General features: G+C 42.9%; 1 protein-coding gene across 7 annotated transcripts in view; it reads left to right on the top strand.

Moving 5' to 3' along the window:
- The window catches only part of ehbp1 (EH domain binding protein 1), a 145,498-nt gene that overhangs the window by 50,181 nt on the left and 76,846 nt on the right, over positions 1 to 18,471 (top strand). For 5 of the 7 annotated variants that reach the window (XM_075480445.1, XM_075480444.1, XM_075480448.1 and 2 more), the window contains exons 6-11: positions 3,358 to 3,539; positions 7,351 to 7,490; positions 9,110 to 9,235; positions 10,390 to 10,527; positions 10,975 to 11,239; positions 13,051 to 13,297. In XM_075480445.1, coding sequence (XP_075336560.1) covers positions 3,358 to 3,539; positions 7,351 to 7,490; positions 9,110 to 9,235; positions 10,390 to 10,527; positions 10,975 to 11,239; positions 13,051 to 13,297 — 1,098 coding nt within the window. The remainder of the gene's footprint in view (positions 1 to 3,357; positions 3,540 to 7,350; positions 7,491 to 9,109; positions 9,236 to 10,389; positions 10,528 to 10,974; positions 11,240 to 13,050; positions 13,298 to 18,471) is intronic. The other 2 variants (XM_075480446.1, XM_075480459.1) reach the window with 1 other exon arrangement.

Genomic DNA, 18,471 nt, shown 5'->3' with positions numbered 1-18,471 from the left:
CAGTCTTTTTTCTTTTCTTTTTTTTACTTGTTACTGTGGTACAAAATAAAAAGTCAGAGCTAACCCTGAAGTGTTAGACTGTAGTTGTGAATGGTTGCAGCTAGGGGGCAGCATACAGCCATCCCCACCTTCTTTCCTCTTTCTGTATGCTGCCTTTTCTTGCCTTTCTTCCTCTTACTCCCACTGTGACTGCCACACACACACACACACACACACACACACACACACACACACACACACACACACACACACTCAGGTATTTAGTCATTCTCTTAGCTCAGAAAAAGAGAGCATATTGATAGTCCGATCCACTCTGTAATAAATTAAACTTCTGTATTGTCCTTTCCTTTCATTTTACACATTGTCACATCCTCCTAGTTACTCTAATCCCAGTCACCCCCCCACCCCCCTCACCTTCTCTCAAACTCACACTGTGATTGACAACGAGCATCCAGGGAAATAGAGCAGATTTCCATTGTTTGCCTCCATTACTCAAATCTGTTGAAATGGTTATTTCATTCTTTTGCCGGAGTATTTGCATATCCTTAAGTATTTCCTATTTTTCAAGAACCCTCCTCCCCCCTTTCTCCCCATCCTCCTTTTGCTAAATCCCCTCTTCTTAAGTGTTTGGTGCATTTGGCATATTCATTCATAAAGTATCTACATGCACTATTAGCTTAGTATAATAGCTAGAGTGTAATCTGCAGAGAGATAAGAGGTGGAAGGAGAGTTTTTTTTCTTTTTTTCTTCCCATCATCCTCCTCTTCTTCTGATGGGCTGCTCAGTGGACAATCTGGGGTTGGCGGCGTTGCGGTGATACGTCATTATGTTCCCCAGCCAAAGCGACGAAGCTCAAATGTCAGCACGAAATGTCAAGTGGCCTCGCTAGTGAGTCGAACGGTTTCTTCTTTTCATTTAATTATTGGTTTGAGAGGTGGAGACGAGGAGTCAAAGATGGGGAGAGATGGAGGGTGTAGAAGGTTAGATGAGATGGGCTGTTGAATGTCGGCAAGAGGATGGAAAGGCGGGATAGAAACAGTCGGAAGTTGGAGTGAAAACTGGTGATCTGTTTTAAGTTTTTACATTTATGTAAGGATGTTTACACTTCTCCAGTGGGAGAATTTCTTCCATTTCCAGTCACAGCTTCACAGTTAAATCTGAAATCTTCATAGAATAGACATAATTGAAAAGATACTGGAGATCTGAATTGGTTTTTAAATATACTACAGCCTCATATTGATGACAAAGTCACTATTGCACCCACCCATGTTATAATATTCACCCCTTGCTAAATGCTGTTACACTAGAGATGACAGACCTTCATCTTTTTCTCCTGTTTTTGTAAAGCCAGAAGGACTAAATGTGGAAAAACTGAAGAGATTTTCTGCGTGAGATGGCGGGTCAACCCAAAAATAGGTTGTTCTGGACTGTTTTTGGGGGCTTTTGGGACTATTTTGGATGATCAAATGTATTTTATGCGTGTATGTATGATGCATAACTTCCTCACAATGTTGCCCACAACTTCTCAGTAAGCAGCTGAGTCGAGCTACTCTTACAGCACACATGCACATGAGCGGCAGTAGACTGTAGACGTAGACTGTGCGAGGCAGTCTGGATTACTGGGCTAGCATACTTCATCTGGAAGTTGGCTGTGATAATATTCACTTGATTTATTGTATTTACCAAAAAAAGATTAAACTTTGGTCCATGAATAGAGCTCCCTGGCCCACTTGAGTTTAGTTTAGCCCAGTTTCCAGCTGGGCTAAACTACTGTGTTTTAGTCCAGTTTTGAGAAGCTTGTTTTTGTACAACTTTACATGCTAACATGTTTACAAGCATTTTAAAAGTCTGGTTTTGATCAGACTAACACAATAATCTGCTTTTTTTCTGGTGTAATGCAAATGATTTCAGTGACTCCATGAACAAAAATGTCCTTTTTATTCTAAATCGGAAACTACTTGAGTGATTACAGCCGATTAATTTATTTGTAGCCTCTGTGTGGCATATGGGTGTGGAGAATTTAAGTCATTCCACACATTTCCGCACAGTGGTGATACTCTTATAGCTGGCCTGTGTTTTTTTTTTTTTTCATAGTTTCTCACTTTATTACCAAAAGCCTTTCCCTCTCTGTACTGATGCAAATTCTGTGTGGAGATGTGTGTGTGTATGTGTGAATGAATACCCTGCAGTCCTTTGCGATAAGGCCAAGATTGAGTTTTCCCCACAGAGCCAAAGCATCTGAGGTGAGTGTATGTTTTTGTGTGCGAAGACATCAGGAAACAGGCAATGTAAAGCGCCTGTATCTGTTTATCTGGGATACACGCCGAGCGTTTGTGTATATGTATATGTGCTCTCTAACTGGTGTTGTGTGAAAGAGAGCTGGCTGCTCTGCTTTGTTCGGTATTGTGCACATGAGAGGATGAATCCTCAAGGCTCAATTCACAGCTGAGACAAGATGGTATTTTACTGTGGTACAAAACCAGAAGTGTGTGTTTGTGTGTACATTTTTTTTTTTTTTTTTTTTAAAGACATCAATGCAGTTAAAAAAAAAAAAGAGACAAAAAAAGAAACAGAAAGGGAGGAAAAAGTGAAATCACAAAATACAGGAGAGAAACCGTGCCGTACCACTGCCTGCTGCTTTCATTCCACGTGGGTTGTGACAGCGACATACGTGCACCAGTGTGCGGTCCCCCACAAATATAATTTAACCAGGAAAATATGGCAGTTTCCCATCACCAAAACAGAATCGGTTAAAAGAGAGGAGGCCCGACAGAAAATGTGAGCGTTGAACCAGTCTGATATTCACTGACAGCATGGTGCTTCCATGGCCAGAGGCGCAGCAGACAAAACCATTTCATCAGTATTTGTTGGAGGGAGGGCAGACAAAAGACTGGAACGTCCCCAACTGTTCGGTTTTCATATCGAGCAGTCAGCGACAAGGATTTCTGGCGGTTTTCATTCTTAGCAGATAGTCTCTTGTTGAGCAGCCTGCATGTGCGCGCACACAAACACACTCTCAGGCCAGAGTCACTGATTCCAAAAGCCTTATCACCTGTTCTGTGGCATATTCCAATTTGACTGCCTTTCCCTGGTCAGGAGCACATCTCTGAAAAGAAGCACAGCAAAAATGGCTTCTGCATGGACCTTTTGATAGGAATGATTTTACAACATTACTTACAGTGACAAACACGGGGCCGTTGTTCTGCATTTACAAACAAATGGTGACGTGTTGAAACTGATAATATCATCCATCAGTAATGATGACAAGAGGGGACTCTCTTACACCCTCATTCCTCTGAAAAATGTGGGCCTGTATCCTCCTAAAAGTGTCCTGTTCATGTTTCTGTGCATCTGTAGGAGTCTCCATCGGGGCGGAGGAAGGCCTTGGCCACCAGCAGCATAAACATGAAACAGTACGCCAGTCCGATGCCCACTCAGACAGACGTCAAACTCAAGTTTAAGCCCCTGTCGAAGAAGGTGGTGTCGGCCACGCTACAGTTCTCCCTCTCCTGCATCTTCCTCCGGGAGGGAAAGGCCACGTAAGTTTTCTCATATGGGCGTTATGCATGCGGTTTGTCTCTGTTTTTAAAAGAAATACTTACGTTGATGTAGCCCAGACTCTGAGATGACATCCTTTTATTAAAACTATCCCTTAAAAAGAACCAAAACAATTCATTTTATGTTTAAATGAACAGATGATTCATAAATAATTCATTTTATTTTTAAACAAATAATGATTTACACACGACCCACATTGCCTTGCACGGGGTTTCCCCAATAGCCAATCTATGAAATCCGTGAGTCCCAGGTGACCAGCTCGGTAGTTTGTTATTTTCCATTGAATGTCTTGCAACAAACTTGTATTTTCATTGTGTTATTTGTTTATAATAACAAGTGGCCACACAAAAACTCAACCCATTGTTTCCTGTGTCTTTTGGGCATACAACAATAAGGGCTCTCACAAACTTAGTCTTCTGTCCTTGGTCCAGCTATTATTGATTATTACTTACCTGTGCTCTGTTATTACATCGTAATAGGGGTTACATTTACAGTAGTTTTAAATTAAGCAGTTATTGTAAAGCACACAGACGTTGATGCAATTCTTAGCAGCCTTAATATCATGTCCACTATACTAAGGTACTTTTGGGCACAAAACTCAACAGACTCAATGCTTGAAGTAGATTTTTTTAGCATACATTCAGTTTCCCAGCCTGAGAGCTCACACTAGCACACACCAAACTGTTTTTTTCTTAAATACTTGTCTGCAACTCTAACGTGGACGTTTGATTTTGATCCCTTTCTTAGACATAAACACTTTGTGAGTCATCTGTTCAGATGGTTGTACAATGCATGACTCACAACACAAAATATTCATTACAGTTTCTGTGGTTGTTTAAACACCAGAGAGGAACACTGAAGTAATGTTATGACAACTCTGCAGATTAATTCACCACCTGATTCATCCACCATGTACCGGATAAACCTGTGGCTTCGCTGCTCGTCTGTTCCTCTGTGTTTTCTTAAAGATTTTAGACATTAATGCTAAGAGCTGTTGCTTATACTGTTAACTGATGTTTACAAGGTCATTTTTTGTGATGACAGAACGGCTGTTGCTACGGAGATATAAAACCATTTGATGTAGCATTATTATTAATATTAACTATGTAACTGCTATTGATGGCACAGCAATACTACTTCTGAGGTACAGTGAATGCAGTACGATATTAACCTGAAGTTGGGCGGAGATAAAGATGACCAGGCTGGATAGTTTTACTCTGAGCTTCAGGCATGAAAATCCCTCACCTTTTGGCGAAATTCGCCGTTTTGGTCCCAAAATAGGTGACTTGTGTGAATCGTGTAGATCCGAAGAGTTTTTTTTTTTTTGGGGGGGGGGGGGGGGGTACATCCACTGACGCATACAAATGGTTACAGCCAATCGAGATTAATAGCTATTAATAACTAGCGCTTCTTTTCTATTGGTGTTCTGATCAGCTGGTACAACCCACTCCTGGTTGCCAGTCCTCGCTTACGAATATTCCACTGATTCAGACAGCAAAGTCAGATTTTTATTGATTGACATGGCAACCTCATTTCCCGCTGGATCTAAACTGACTGATGGAAGGTAAGTCGCTTACTGTGGCAAACGTGTACATAAATGTTATTCTAACATGCGTGCTGAAAATCAAGTTTAGGGCATAACACGTTATCTAGCTCATGACGGCTGCAGATGTTAAATACTAGTTGTTACCTGCTAGCCTGCTTTTGCGAGACGAGTGATATGGAAACTAAGCTCAGTGGTGTTGAATGGAGAAATTCCTTGTTCACGCTGGATGGTTTTAAAAAACAGCAGACTTGATTTGGGCGTTTTTTGATAGTTAGAAAGCCGAGATTGTTTTTTTTTCAACTGAGGAGCTCTCTTGACATGGGTTAAGAACTTTCACTGTTCGCTACAACTTGTCTTGAACACCGTGAGAGCTAGCTAAAGCTCCGGTAGAAATGATTAGCTCCTGTTCGCTCGATATTGTTAATACAGTTAGTGTCAAGCTTGTTTTTAACGCTACGTAACAGAAACACTGGTCGCCAGTAATGTTATTTATTGATTCATTGAAATGTAATGGTTTCAAGCCGCCTAAAAATAGCGAACACCGCCCGTCTCGCTCTAAATTAAACACCAGGGTGAAATGATATCTGGTAGTCCAGTGGTTAGTTCGACCCAAATGTGAGAAACAGTGATTGGCCATTCTATTTGCTCTCAAAAGTGCTAGTGTTATGACACCACACCACTAATATAAATTGAGAGTGACATTTACTTACGACCAATTACTGTTCTGACATCTGGGTAACCATGTTACAGAAACCAGCTCTTCTTTTAACACTGGCCCAATGGTGGTAAATTTAAGCTTAGAGTGGCTGGTAGAAAAGAAAACGTACTAGCCATTTTGTGTTTGGCTAGTAACATTAATATCTTCTTGTCATTTTGGGTGGTGGTGAAAAAAGTTAATTTCGAGCCCTGTTTACAGTTAATACTGATGTTCAATTTGAACTAACGCAAAATATTCTTGCAGGATGAGTGTATTAACAGAGGAGGATGCTGCAGCTGTGAAGCAGATAGACTCAGGGATCAAGACGTGCAGCTGGAGATGGGCTTGGGTCAAACTTGAGGGAAAGGTTTGCGTGAAGGGGCAGGAGGTGTCCTTCAACATAGGGGATGTTTTCCAGAAAATGTGTGTGTGTGTTTGGCGCCTGCAGATCAGTGAAACAATGTTGGTGAACAAAGCTCGTCATACCCCGCCCCCTGGGCCACGCGCGCGCTCTTCTCACCTTTTTAACCCCTGACCCATTTTCATGCCTGGAGCTTGGTCTGTGACGTAGCAACCACCTGAAGCTTTGAATCGATGTGCCAGATACGTGTTTAGTTTTTTCCTTCTCGTGTTTTTGAGTTGCTCCTGACAACAGATCGTCAAATACATGCTCTCAAGCACAGAAAACCTTTATTTTTCCCCACAATATGCCTCATTTTAGTGTGATTTTAAGTCTGTGGAATTCTAGATGAATTGCATCCTGTTTTTTTTATTTTATTCAGAGCAAAAAACTGGGAACAGAAAGAGGTTTGATGGGGGGGTAAAATATGTAGTGAAGTTCTTTTTCATCTCACCATACACGTTTGAAAATCTCAATATTGATTTATAGATTGTCAATCTATCAGAATTCTACCATCTAATATGTACGAACCTCCCATCTGATTTGTGAGAGCTGATAATGAAAGTGATATTTTAGTACGTGTGTCTTTATCGGTTAAATTTAAAGCATTCGCAGCTTCTTTTTCAAATCTTACGAGCGCCAACGTTCATCTGTGGACACGCATCCAATGACTATTTGCCGTTTTGTTATTCATCATTCCCTGATAGCAGCAGCACACACACATACACAATAAGCGAGAGCAGGGCAGCGAGGCCTTTGTTGTGGCGTGGACGGCGGGTCGATGGCGCGTGACCCTTGTTAACCCCTCTGGGAATGATGTCGGGCACACACAAACAAACTCCATCACATCAGTTCAAATGAGCCCATGAGCCTGGGAAACACCAAACACAAAGAGAAGACAGAGGATAATACAGCGATTATGATGGCGCGGCGGCATCAATCGACTGTGTGGGGGTCTCCTTCCCTCCAGCCTCAAAACGTTGAAGGGAAGTTGAAGTATGTGTAAGAGAAAGGTGTAAAGATGGAGGTTAAATGAGTAGTAGAAGAGAAATGTTTGGTAACTATCTTGGTAGGAGCTTTTTGGCCTTCCTAAAGCTCTTCTGAAGTATTGTTCACCACGTATGAACATGGAGATTGTGTGTGTTCCAGCGATGAGGACATGCAGAGCCTGGCCAGCCTGATGAGCATGAAACAGGCCGACATCGGCAACCTGGACGACTTTGAGGAAGAGAACGAGGAGGATGAGGAGAACCGGGTTAACCAAGAGGAGAAGGCCGCCAAGATCACAGGTATATACTGCGAAAGCACCTTTTTATTCTTTTAAAAGGTGACGGACAAGTTTTTCAAGTCAAAGATGTAACATTTGGCACCTGTATCAAGGTCAGTTTTTTTTTTTTTTCTAGTAAACTGACAACTTTGACTGGCGAATAAACTCCTTGACCCTCCTGAATAATCATCCAAAATCAAAGCTTCATGTGGGGCATCAACTTTTCCTCCTTCTTACTCTTTTTTTTTTTTCCTTTTCTTTATGCATCTCTGAGTGTGTGTGCTTCCACACATAAAAGGAAGTGAGAATTAGTAAATTCATGTGCTTTATTTATAATGTTCTGCCAGCTTCAGGTTGTTTTTCTGTTGCTTTGGCTTTTATACCCTCATACCTCCGTTAGCCCTCGCTTCCTCATCCTCCTTTTTGTTGCGGTTGGTCTGGTAAACCGGTGTTCGCTTGCCTCCTTCTGTACATCCGCGTTGAGGAGTCCCTCTTGGGTCTAATGTATGGGGCCCTGCTGCTTCCTGTTTTGCTTAATCCAACTTTTCAAAGAGGCATCTCTTCGCGTTAAGCTTCATGCTTTCTCTTCTCTCTTTACCCTTCCCTGCTCTTCATCTCATTTATATGTATATGCATTGAGCGCCTACAGCAGTGCTTCACTAGCATGCATCTCTAAATCAAAGGCCAAGCTGCCAAAACTCCCTACAATCATATTCCTCCTTGAACGCTACCTACGGAACAAACCAACAAGCTGCCCGAGCATTACTAACACCAGGCCAACCAATGCATACTCTGGATGTGATACGTTCTTTCTTGTCTTTTCTATGCATTATGTAAATATTTAAACCTCAGTACGACTCAGTGTGTATGTGTGTGTGTATGTTTTATCAAGATAAACAGCAGTTAAAGATTAAAACTACTTTTATATACCGTTTTAGCCATTAGCTGCTACTTCTCTGTACTGAAATGTTGGCTTTCCTAGTGTTGGTTCAGAGCTCAACAAAGCACGTAGTGTGAGATGCAGACTTCTCACTAGGGATGCAGCGATACCACTTTTTTTCAAACCAATACTTGGATCTGAGTACTTGCCGATACCGAGTACCGATGCTGATACTTCGACCTCAAAAAAATTTAATGAATTGGAAGACAGGTTTCGGTCTCACTAGCCTAACCACTCTGTTCCTGATTAGCTTGACATCTCCCCTAGCCGCTAATCTAAAAAATTACAACAAAAATGACAAGCCACCCTCTGATCGCGGTCTTCATGCAATAAATTGGTATCGGTTCATGGTATCGGTTAACTTTAACGAGTATGAGTATATTAGAATAGTATCGACCCGATACCATTATCGGTATCGGTGCATCCCTACTTCTCACATCATTGCTTTTATATGTTGTTGTCTTGGATGAGGATAAGTCCTTCTTCCTAGGTTGCTGGTTAGTTTAACAGTACCAGTAATACACGGCCAACAATATGCACTCTTTTTTTTTTTTTTTTTTCTTTCTAATCTGTATATGTAGGTGAAAGTAATGGAGTGTGTGCTTTGGTCATGAGTGGATAATCTGCATCGAGTGTGTTTTTTTTCCTTGTTCACTGCTATTCTTCCTCCCTCCCGCCCTGTGTGGACCTGTCATTTACAGAGATAGTAAACCAGTTGAATGCCCTCAGCTGCTTACATGCGGATGATGATGATGATGATGATGATGGTGGTGGTGTTCCCAAGCGAGCACACAAAGCAACAGCTAAGCCTGCTGCTTCTTCCCAAGGTCTTTTTTCACCTTTCTTCCACCTCCCTCATCCTGTGTTCCTCGACTCTTCTTTTCATTGACTTGTGAACACTTTGTGACCTTTACCCTCCCATTCAATACCACGATTTGTATTTGTACATATATTTTTTTTGGGGGGTAATACGTCTTTATCCAGCATTCCTCCCGTTTTTGGTTCTCTGTGTCTTTGACTCGACCCTCCCACCCCCACCCCGCCCCACCCTCTCGATCCTCCTTGACATTGGTATTGTGATCGTGTCGTGGTCATGTGTTGTGACACTTTATCTTGGTCCATGTCATGTGTCGTACATGGTGCTGTGAACGCATCACTTGGTGTTCATCTCGTTGTTTTTTGACACTATTGACCTTCCCCTTTCTTTTACTGCAATTGGAAGTGAACCAAAGTAGGTTTATTGTGTTTAATCAAGTCTCCTTTTACAAAAAAAAAAAACAGAGAGGAATTAAGGGAATTAGTTCTCTGTTAGATTTGTGGTGTTTTAATCGAGCCTCTGGAAGACGATAAGTGTGTTTATTTGGATTTCTAAGACTTTCCAATTCCTCTTAAGGCATCCGTGGTTACTTCTTCTTGGGTAGTGAACAGTCTTAAAGCCACTAGAAGACGTACACATGTGATACACCTTTCACATGTTCTGTTAAAAACGGTGAGAAGCAAAGAGTAGAAGTGCTGCATCTCTTATTTGCTTCCACTTCACATAACCACCCTACGTGTGGACCAGCAGCGACGTACTCGCAGCCTCGCTCTCAGCAGCGTTTCTTGGCATCTTCCTCAGACACATTTACGCTCTTTTGAGACTGACCCACAGCTTGGCGGCATGCAGTTGGGCTGCAGTAAGTATGATGGAGAAGTCTTGGCCCCACCAGCCAGGATCTCCATAGCAACTCCATGCTTTCGTCACTATCTCCCATAGTAACCCTCCACACCACACAAATTTTCCCAGAAGGCCACTGTTATACGTACAGTGACGAGCACTGAAGCGGCTGAGGAACACGGAGAAGTTTAGTCGGCGTTGTAAACGGCCTCTCTGCTCACGGTTCACTCCAAATGCAGATTTTTGGATGTTTGGGTTTGTGAATGTGGATATTTGAGTTTGTTGTTCATTTAAATGACTTTTTCTTGGTCTCTGTGGCAACAGAGCTGATTAACAAGCTGAACTTCCTGGAGGACGAGGATCAGGATTCTGCTCCTGCAATGAGCTGCAATCCCTTCGATGACCCCGACGACGACCTGCATCCCAACCACCTCAACCCGTTCGATGATCCTGATGAGGAAGGTAGGCGCAGCTCTGTCAGCGTCTGATGAAAATAGTCGCCCTGAATTCTCTCCTTAGACGGCAAGCCGTGCAAGTGACAGGTTTGGAGGTGCACATACCGGAGCAGGTTTCAATCCTTTGAGACGGACAGCTAAACCAATATTTTTGTCTGACCACCTGAGCAGCCAGGTGTGTTGGTATCTGCTTTGCTGCTTGTTTGCTTGTTTAAGTTGCCTTTGATCTGATCTTTGATCTATAATCTCAGATTTAAGTCTGCTGTTTAATGTTTTTTTTTTATTTATATATATATATATATATAAAGCCACACAGTTAAGTGGGCAGTTATGTATGTAATGCTTAGACTGCAGTCACATTTATTTTCTAACTCTGATGACAACAAGCTCACAAAGCTGTTAAGTCGAGTAAAGCACGTGTTGTTTATGCCGTGTTCTCGCCTCTGTCCAACAGACCCCCCCCCACAGCCAGCCTTACGGCAGCGGGTTAACGATGATTCCTTCTATGACCACGACTCCTCAAATCCGTTCGATGAGCCGGATGAACCGGACCCACATTCACCCCCTGGGAATCCCTTCGATGAGCCCGACCAGGACATGGACCCCCAGCCTGACCCAGAACCCCCCAAACCTCGGCAGAGGAAAAACGTACGGCCGGTCGACATGAGCAAATACTTGTATGCCGACACCTCCCAAAACGAAGACGAGGAGCTTGATGAGTAAGACCGAATTTGTTAATCACTCACAGTTGCAACACTTTGGATGAGTTTATCATGTTGTATTTTCAACTTATAACATCCATCAGTTCTAAGCAGAAGATTAAAAAACGAATGGATCCTATTTATTGTTTGTAGAACAGCTCTCTGAGGACTTTAGTTCCCATATGAAGTCCATTTCATTGGCCTCGTTTGGTTACTGTTGGCAGGCCAAGTCCTGTAAGACTTCTCCTTGTAGAGGGGTGCTTATAGCCGCTGCTGCCCCCCACCCTCACCGCCCCCTAACCGGAGCAAAGTGACGAGGCAGCTCTTTCAACGGGAACAAGGGCTCTGTTGTTTCACTGCATTCTTCACCCTTGTCTCCCTCCTCCTTTATTCTTACCCTCCCTCCTTCTCTCCCACCTATCAACATGTTGCCCCATACTTTCCCTCTCTGCCATTCTCTTTAACTTCCTCCACAGCCTCTGGTCATTTTTATTTCCCTTCCCTCATCTTCCTCTCTGCCTTGCACTCGTCTTTTCTACACCACGTCAGTGTATCAGTTTAGTTCAGAGCAGTCCCGCTAACCTTCTAGACTAAAACATTTGAGCTTTTTAAAGCAGCTTTGGTGGTGACCAGTCAAAGTTTTCTTTCAGCCGGGCTGCTGCTGTGGTGCTGCTCACAGTGGGCTGTTTTACTGATAATGGGTGACCTCTCCAGAGGAGTGGCCATGCCTAAATTGTAAACGTGAACCCTTCAGGTTTGGCTGTTGAGCGAAGCTGTCACACAGACGTCTGTATGTTTTAGTCCTCTCAGCTGTCTAAAAAGAGACAGGTTATTGACTGGTGCGTCTCTTGTCCTCTGTCTCTTACACCAGGAGCTGTTCTCTGCAGAATAGAAAGTTCAAGAGGGCAGCGCAGTGTTTTGACTGGAGCCCTTTCACATGTCTTTTAGCCAGTACTGGTCTGTTAAAGCTTCTCTATAGGCCTGCCTACGCTTCTTTTCTTCACTTCTGTTCTTTTTTTCCACCCTCTATCGTTTTGCAGTTAGATTGACACTGAGTAGCTCTAAATTACCTTCTCTTTCAGAGCGATACCTCGTCAATCAGTTTTTTTTCCCCTCATTCTCACCATCCAGTTCTCTTGTTTGTTTAGGATTGCTTATTGCATGTTGAGTGAATGTCTTTTAGGCCATGGCCCCGCTTTCATTTCCACAAGCATGCCTGCTTATTGATAACATCCTGGTGTGTGTGTGTGTGTGTGTGTGTCCTCATGCTCTTGCCTGTCTGTCAGTAGTCCACCTTGGGCAGTGAGGATATGAGGTCACACTGGCCTGACCTCGGTGCACCTGCACCTTCTATTAACTTACCACTTGTGTGTGCCCTTCATTGTATTGCACGAAAGCGTTGTTTCCAAGAAACAGTTTCCTTCTGTTTAATTAGTCAATGTGTAGTTTGATCCATTTAAAGAGTCTTGATAATCCTGGTAGTCTACCTAATAAGACGTTTATACACCAAACCGAAACCAATACGCTTTTCTACGTGATGTTGACTGATGTTTTTTCTAACCTGCAGAAATTCTTAATTCTGCATTCTGTTGTAAGGCCAGCTGTAGAAAGTTGGGACAGAAAAATAAAGAATAAATGTGAAAAAGGTAGACCACCTGTTAACACACTGTTGCTCTTTGTTTGAGGAAAGATGTCCAAAGCTAACGCTGACCTCTATGCTAACCTCACAACTCGATGTCCTAACAAAGAAAATTGGACTCTGTGTAAAAGTCAAGCATTTTTTGTTTGTTTTGTCATTCTTTTGTCGTACCCTTTGTTTTCACTTTCAGATCCAACCCATTCTACGAGCCAAGGACATCAAGCCCGGTACAGCCAGCCGCTGGCGGCCCCTCTCCTGACTTTGGCAGCACTCAGAAGAAGAGGGCTCCCCTGCCCCCAGCTGCCAGCACTGGCCTCAGCCCCAGGCCACCACCCTCCAAACCCAGCTCCGGCCCAGACAGGGAGAGAGCCCAGGCCGTCGGGCCCAGCCCGGTGGCTGCAGTGATGGGGAGAGAGCTGGCCTCCTGTTCCCCCAAGGTACGCAGGCTTCATTTGAATGTAATAAACTCCCCACAACAGTCACACAGATTCCTGCAACGACGAAACAACAAATGCATTTAAGTTTATTAATCAGTGTATGTAGTGCTTAATGACTGAACTTGTATTTATCCAGAAATCACTGAAAAAAATCCATAACCGAAACTGTGATTAAACAACTCACTGGGAATGTGAATTTATGGCGCATAGACGGTTCATCTTTAACATAAACTTGAACCCTTTTAAAAGCAGAATTTGACAAATCTCGTCTGTAGCTCCTCATTCTAGATCACGACTTGCAGCTCGAGTTAAAAGTGAGTTACTTGGAGCATTTTTTTCATGTGCGTTTGCGTTGGCGTGTCCACATCCAGTCGTTTTCACATGAGCTTTTTTCTTTTCCGCCCGCACAGTCTCATCTTCTAGCCTATTCTTTATACTCGTGAAACTCAGCAGCTCCTCATTTGAATATAGGTATTTGTTTATTGGGGTGTTTTCATATGTTTATTTATTTATTTAAATTAGGTGAATCGTGGCTGGGTCTAATTAAATGGCTGACGGTCACACACACTCACGGCAGGAGTCAGACCACTGGTGGGGAATGATTGGCTGGGGGTCTGGGGAGGGGTGCAAGTTAAAATTGTGTTGTGTGTGTGTGGGTGGGTGGGTGTAGGGGCTCAATGAACCTGTGTGGGGCTTAAACACAGGAGGCTTAACTACAGCACAGCGATCACAAGGGGGTGTTGACCCCCTGTACACACACATACATGCAAGCATAGTACAGTTACTTATACACAAACCAACACACTCATCCCTCCTCCCCATGCAGCTAGCTAGGTGACTGTTTTAGTGTAGCTGGGCAGTGATGCTGGCCGTCCATGTAATTATGGCACGGTGCCTTTATCACCCAGCCGCAGTTGGCTGTGACCGTGGGTGAGGGGACCTAAACCACTTTAATTACCCAGAGCCAGTGGCCTGTGGTGGGCCACACTTCGCCAAGAGGTGCCCCTGACTCTGTGGCTTGGAGGGAGGGAGGAGACACAGGGATGTCGAGAAAGAACTGTGAGAGGATTGAAGAGGGCTGTGCAGTGAAGGAGAGTATGTGGAAGATATTGAAGGGTAGAGGACGAGAGAACAGCGGGAGGAAGAGAAGGAAGATGGCCAGGGAATTGTAGAGGAAGAGATAGGATGCTCACAGTAAGCAAAGATAGGCCTACAGGGTTTGTTGACATATAAGGCAAGTGTGAATAGGTTTCTCCTTCTTATTCACACCGAGCACAGTGACACTCGCGCGCCACAGCCTACACATGGGCTGTGAGATGACCTTTGAATGTATGAAGTCAGAGAGGATTAAGAGGAGACATTCCCACTATGAGAGGCCAAGACGAAACCAACACATCATCACATTATGAACGTGCACAGAGTGTAAATGTCTGCTCCAGCTTGCTTGCGTACATGTAGGTTTTCTTACAGTTTCTTGTGTGCCTCAGGCTCAGTTTGGTGAATATATACTTTTAGGAGTTCAAAGTATGTATTCTTTATGTTCAGTTATTTTTACCAGCTTTATATGTGAGTAAAAATGATGTGTTGATCCCAGATAAACACACAGACAACTTGGTTTAATCTCAGAATTTGAATAGAATGGATCTATTTCAATCCACTGTATTCAGTTGTACATTTACAACCAATCCTAAAGGCTTTGAAAGGTGCCTTTGCTCACCAAAAGAGATGAACACATCCTGCATCTTATCTAAATTTCATCCTGCTTTGTATGCAGAGGTTTACACGAGTGCATTAGTGGAACAGTAATTGGCTAAAACATGTTAAAAGAGCTGCGTGTCACTGGACTGTTGAGATGTTTTTCATCAGTTTTGTTCAGGATTCTTAGGGCAGTTTTATAATCCTAATCCATGTTGGAGTGGGATCGAGTATAAACCCCTGCCATCGGAGCGTATTGTACATATTCCCATTATGATACATTCGCCGTGGACTTATAACCAGCTAGCTAACAGTTCTGCCTTCGCTTCACAGACATACATCCGCCCTGGATGCCAGAATTTGTTCATTAGTCTGCTTAAATTGCAGAGAAAAGAGCAAAGAAAATTTGATTAAACTTGTGAAGAGTGAAGCTAAAATGTAGCACCACTATACGCCAGCAGCACACTGCGAAGGTTTCAGAGCTGCATATCTGCTCAGAGAACCGAAGTTTCAGGAGTAACTTTGGTCACAGAGCTGCAGTGGTGAAGATTTCAGGATCATGCCTCATTTTTTACCTAACGCTAACATATCTCAATCCATGAGCATGTAAGGCCACAGTTTAAAAGTGGCAAAATATCTGACATCTTTATTACATTAATTTCTGTTTTACTCAGACTTTAAACGTGTTGCTTGGCAGTAGTAGAGACGAGGGATGTGTGAAAGCATATATTATGGATCGTATGAAAGTCGTGATGGCTGGCGTTTAAAAAACACATTACTTGTCCCTCTCATGCATGAATTCACTCGAGCAAATTTTGCATCAAACTTAATCTTGGATGTAGTTTTTATCCTCCTTGTCATTGCATTAAAACCACCCACTCCAACGGCAGCCTGTGCAAAATCGGTGCATCCACAGGACATATGGTGTGCGCCCACTTACACTGTACACAGGTATTAAACATATGTATTGGATTTACATTAAGCTCTGACAAGAGCTTAACACCATGGATTTTTGCCAATGCAAAACATGTTCAGCTCTAGGAATTTATGCTAACTCTGAAGCACTCAAATGCACGGGCAGCGGGTTAGACCCGTATATATATACTTTAGAAGAAGTTTCATGTAGATTTTGGTATTCTATGTGTTTTGTTTTACTCATCAAATTTAATAGAACAGGTGTGCTTCTATAACTGAGCAGTCAGATGTTCGTGTTGAATATTTATGGGGCGTTTACTGTTGTTTGTATCTGCATCTTTTCTTTATCTCCCAAGTTGGTAAAAGTGAAGCTTGAATCTGTCAAATGTCACGTCTCCCACGCCAGTCTGCCTGTCTACTGTCATGTCTGGGCGATATAGATCCTCAGATGTGTCAAGTTTTAAGTTTTGAATCTGTGAAGGAGCTAGAGGGATGAAAAACGTCTGTGGGATTAATGTAAATGAACAGAGGGAGTTCTTGTTGGGCGGGCTGTGAGCTCTGTCTGGTCTGATTCAGTCCATCTCTTCTCTCTGGAGCTGATTTCTCCCCTCCCAGTAATTCAGTGATCCCCTGCTCCTCCTTTTTGTTTTATCTCCGTCTCTATTCCGCAGTCGGACCGCTCTACACTTAGATGCTCTTATCTTTGGATTTTCATCAAGTTTCCGCTTCATGAATTATTTGCCTTATTTTCATATAAAGAAAAGTTGAAAGTTGGCAAACGTCTGAAGGGAAAAGTTTTTTAAGAGACTCTGAGTTCTTAGATTGCTTCCACAAAGTGTGTCTGAGATCTTTAAAGCTGCTGTTTATCATTTTTAGCCTTCATATTGGTGTTTGTAAGCCTTTCTTCTTCTGTCATTGTCATTATTGAGCCAACAAACAGCCCAACATCGTGTTCCTGACACTTTTCCCTCTACCTCTTCATTGTGACACACACGACCACATTCATTCTTACCGAGGATGAGAAACTGAACCAGCAGCTGATGTACGCTGTCTTTTTTTTTCCTTCCTTCAGTTGAAGGGCTTCTGTGATTACTAATGTTAATCAAAGGGTTCAAATTAAATAGACTTTTTCAGGTTGGGCGGCGGAGGCAGAGGCCACAGCTCTCCTTCCTCTCGCAGACTTTGTTTTCACAGCGCCTCCTTCACTTCAGACTACCTCCAAATTGAAATTAGAATAAATTAACATTATTTAATTGAGTTCGCAGAAGGCTGCCATATTTCTTAATTAGCTTTCACAGAGGTTCGCGGCAGGAGAGGACCACGTACGTACTGTGAAGTGTTTCTGAGGTTACCGTGACGACTGAGGGATGTTTTTGGTTGACAGAGGGGAGCCCGAGAGACGAGGACAGTCATCTCTTGTCTACTGATCCTTGCCCGATCCAAGGCCTCTCGTCTTGTTATCTCTTCATCCAGTCCAAAGTTATTTCATCTGCTCTGATAAGTTTGACATAGCTTCACACCAGTAAATCCAGGACGTACAGAAAGTAAGATGTGGGAGGGGGGCTCGTGTTTTTAAACTGCTGTTGGATAGATTCATAAGTAGCGTTTATAAGGAGTATTTCAAACTTGAAAATGATGTTGATGCTTTGTTTAATTAAGGCTTCTCAAAAGCTGCCGGTGTCATTTGGACACATTAAGAAGGAATAATATAGAAGAATTGACTCTTATTCCTCAAATCTATCTGCCCTGTTGCTATGACTTCTCTGATCTCTGCTAATGTTGGCTTTAGTGCTTGTTGCTTGGAGGAAAGCATTTTTTTGGGTGCCTTTGCGATCACTATGTGTTCTTCATTGCTTTCAGTAGGATTTGGCGGCGATGAGAAAAGTCTTGAGAGACTCGCATGACGTTTTACACCTGGATATTTGTATATCTTGTCTTCGTTGTTGGGTTAAAGGATCAGAGGAATGTTTTTCGTCTCTTGAATTTCAGAACTTGGTATCGGTGTTAGCAGGAAAATGGACACAGCAGCCCGGTGCTCAGACCAAAGCATCGAGGCCTCAGTGGCTCCCTTTGGCCACGTTAGCCTTTCCATAAGCTATGTAATATTAGGAGAATAATCCTTGAGAGGAGTAAGGCTAAATCATTACCTCTCAATGTCTGCTTTTTCCCTTTGTGGACCCCTCCCCAACCCTTACCCGCAGCCTGCGAGTGGTTTGTCATTGGATCTTGTAGGAGAGCAGAGACACAGTTTCGTCTTCCACGCAGTTTAGGTCCAATCATTGGGCTCCCCTGTTGTTGCTTTCAAGCTGCAGGGCATCTCTGTCATCCATTTAATGGTAACTCTCAAACAATCTCAGCTTTGAATGTTTCTGAAAGATGATGTGTGTTTACGTGAGATGAAAAATTAGAACAATTTGAAGACTCTTTGAGGAAAGAATTCCGATTAAATACACACAAGTTTCATATTAACATTCAGCGGCTGTTCCATTTTCAATTTTCTACTCGTGTTGTCATGAAAGGACCATCCTGGTGCTGTGTGTACTTGTGTGTGTTGCGAGGGATAT

Source organism: Odontesthes bonariensis, chromosome 2, assembly GCF_027942865.1.
Source record: "Odontesthes bonariensis isolate fOdoBon6 chromosome 2, fOdoBon6.hap1, whole genome shotgun sequence".
NCBI lineage: Eukaryota > Metazoa > Chordata > Actinopteri > Atheriniformes > Atherinopsidae > Odontesthes > Odontesthes bonariensis.
The sequence above is the reverse complement of the archived record's forward strand: the minus strand, read 5'-3'. Positions and strand labels throughout refer to the sequence as shown.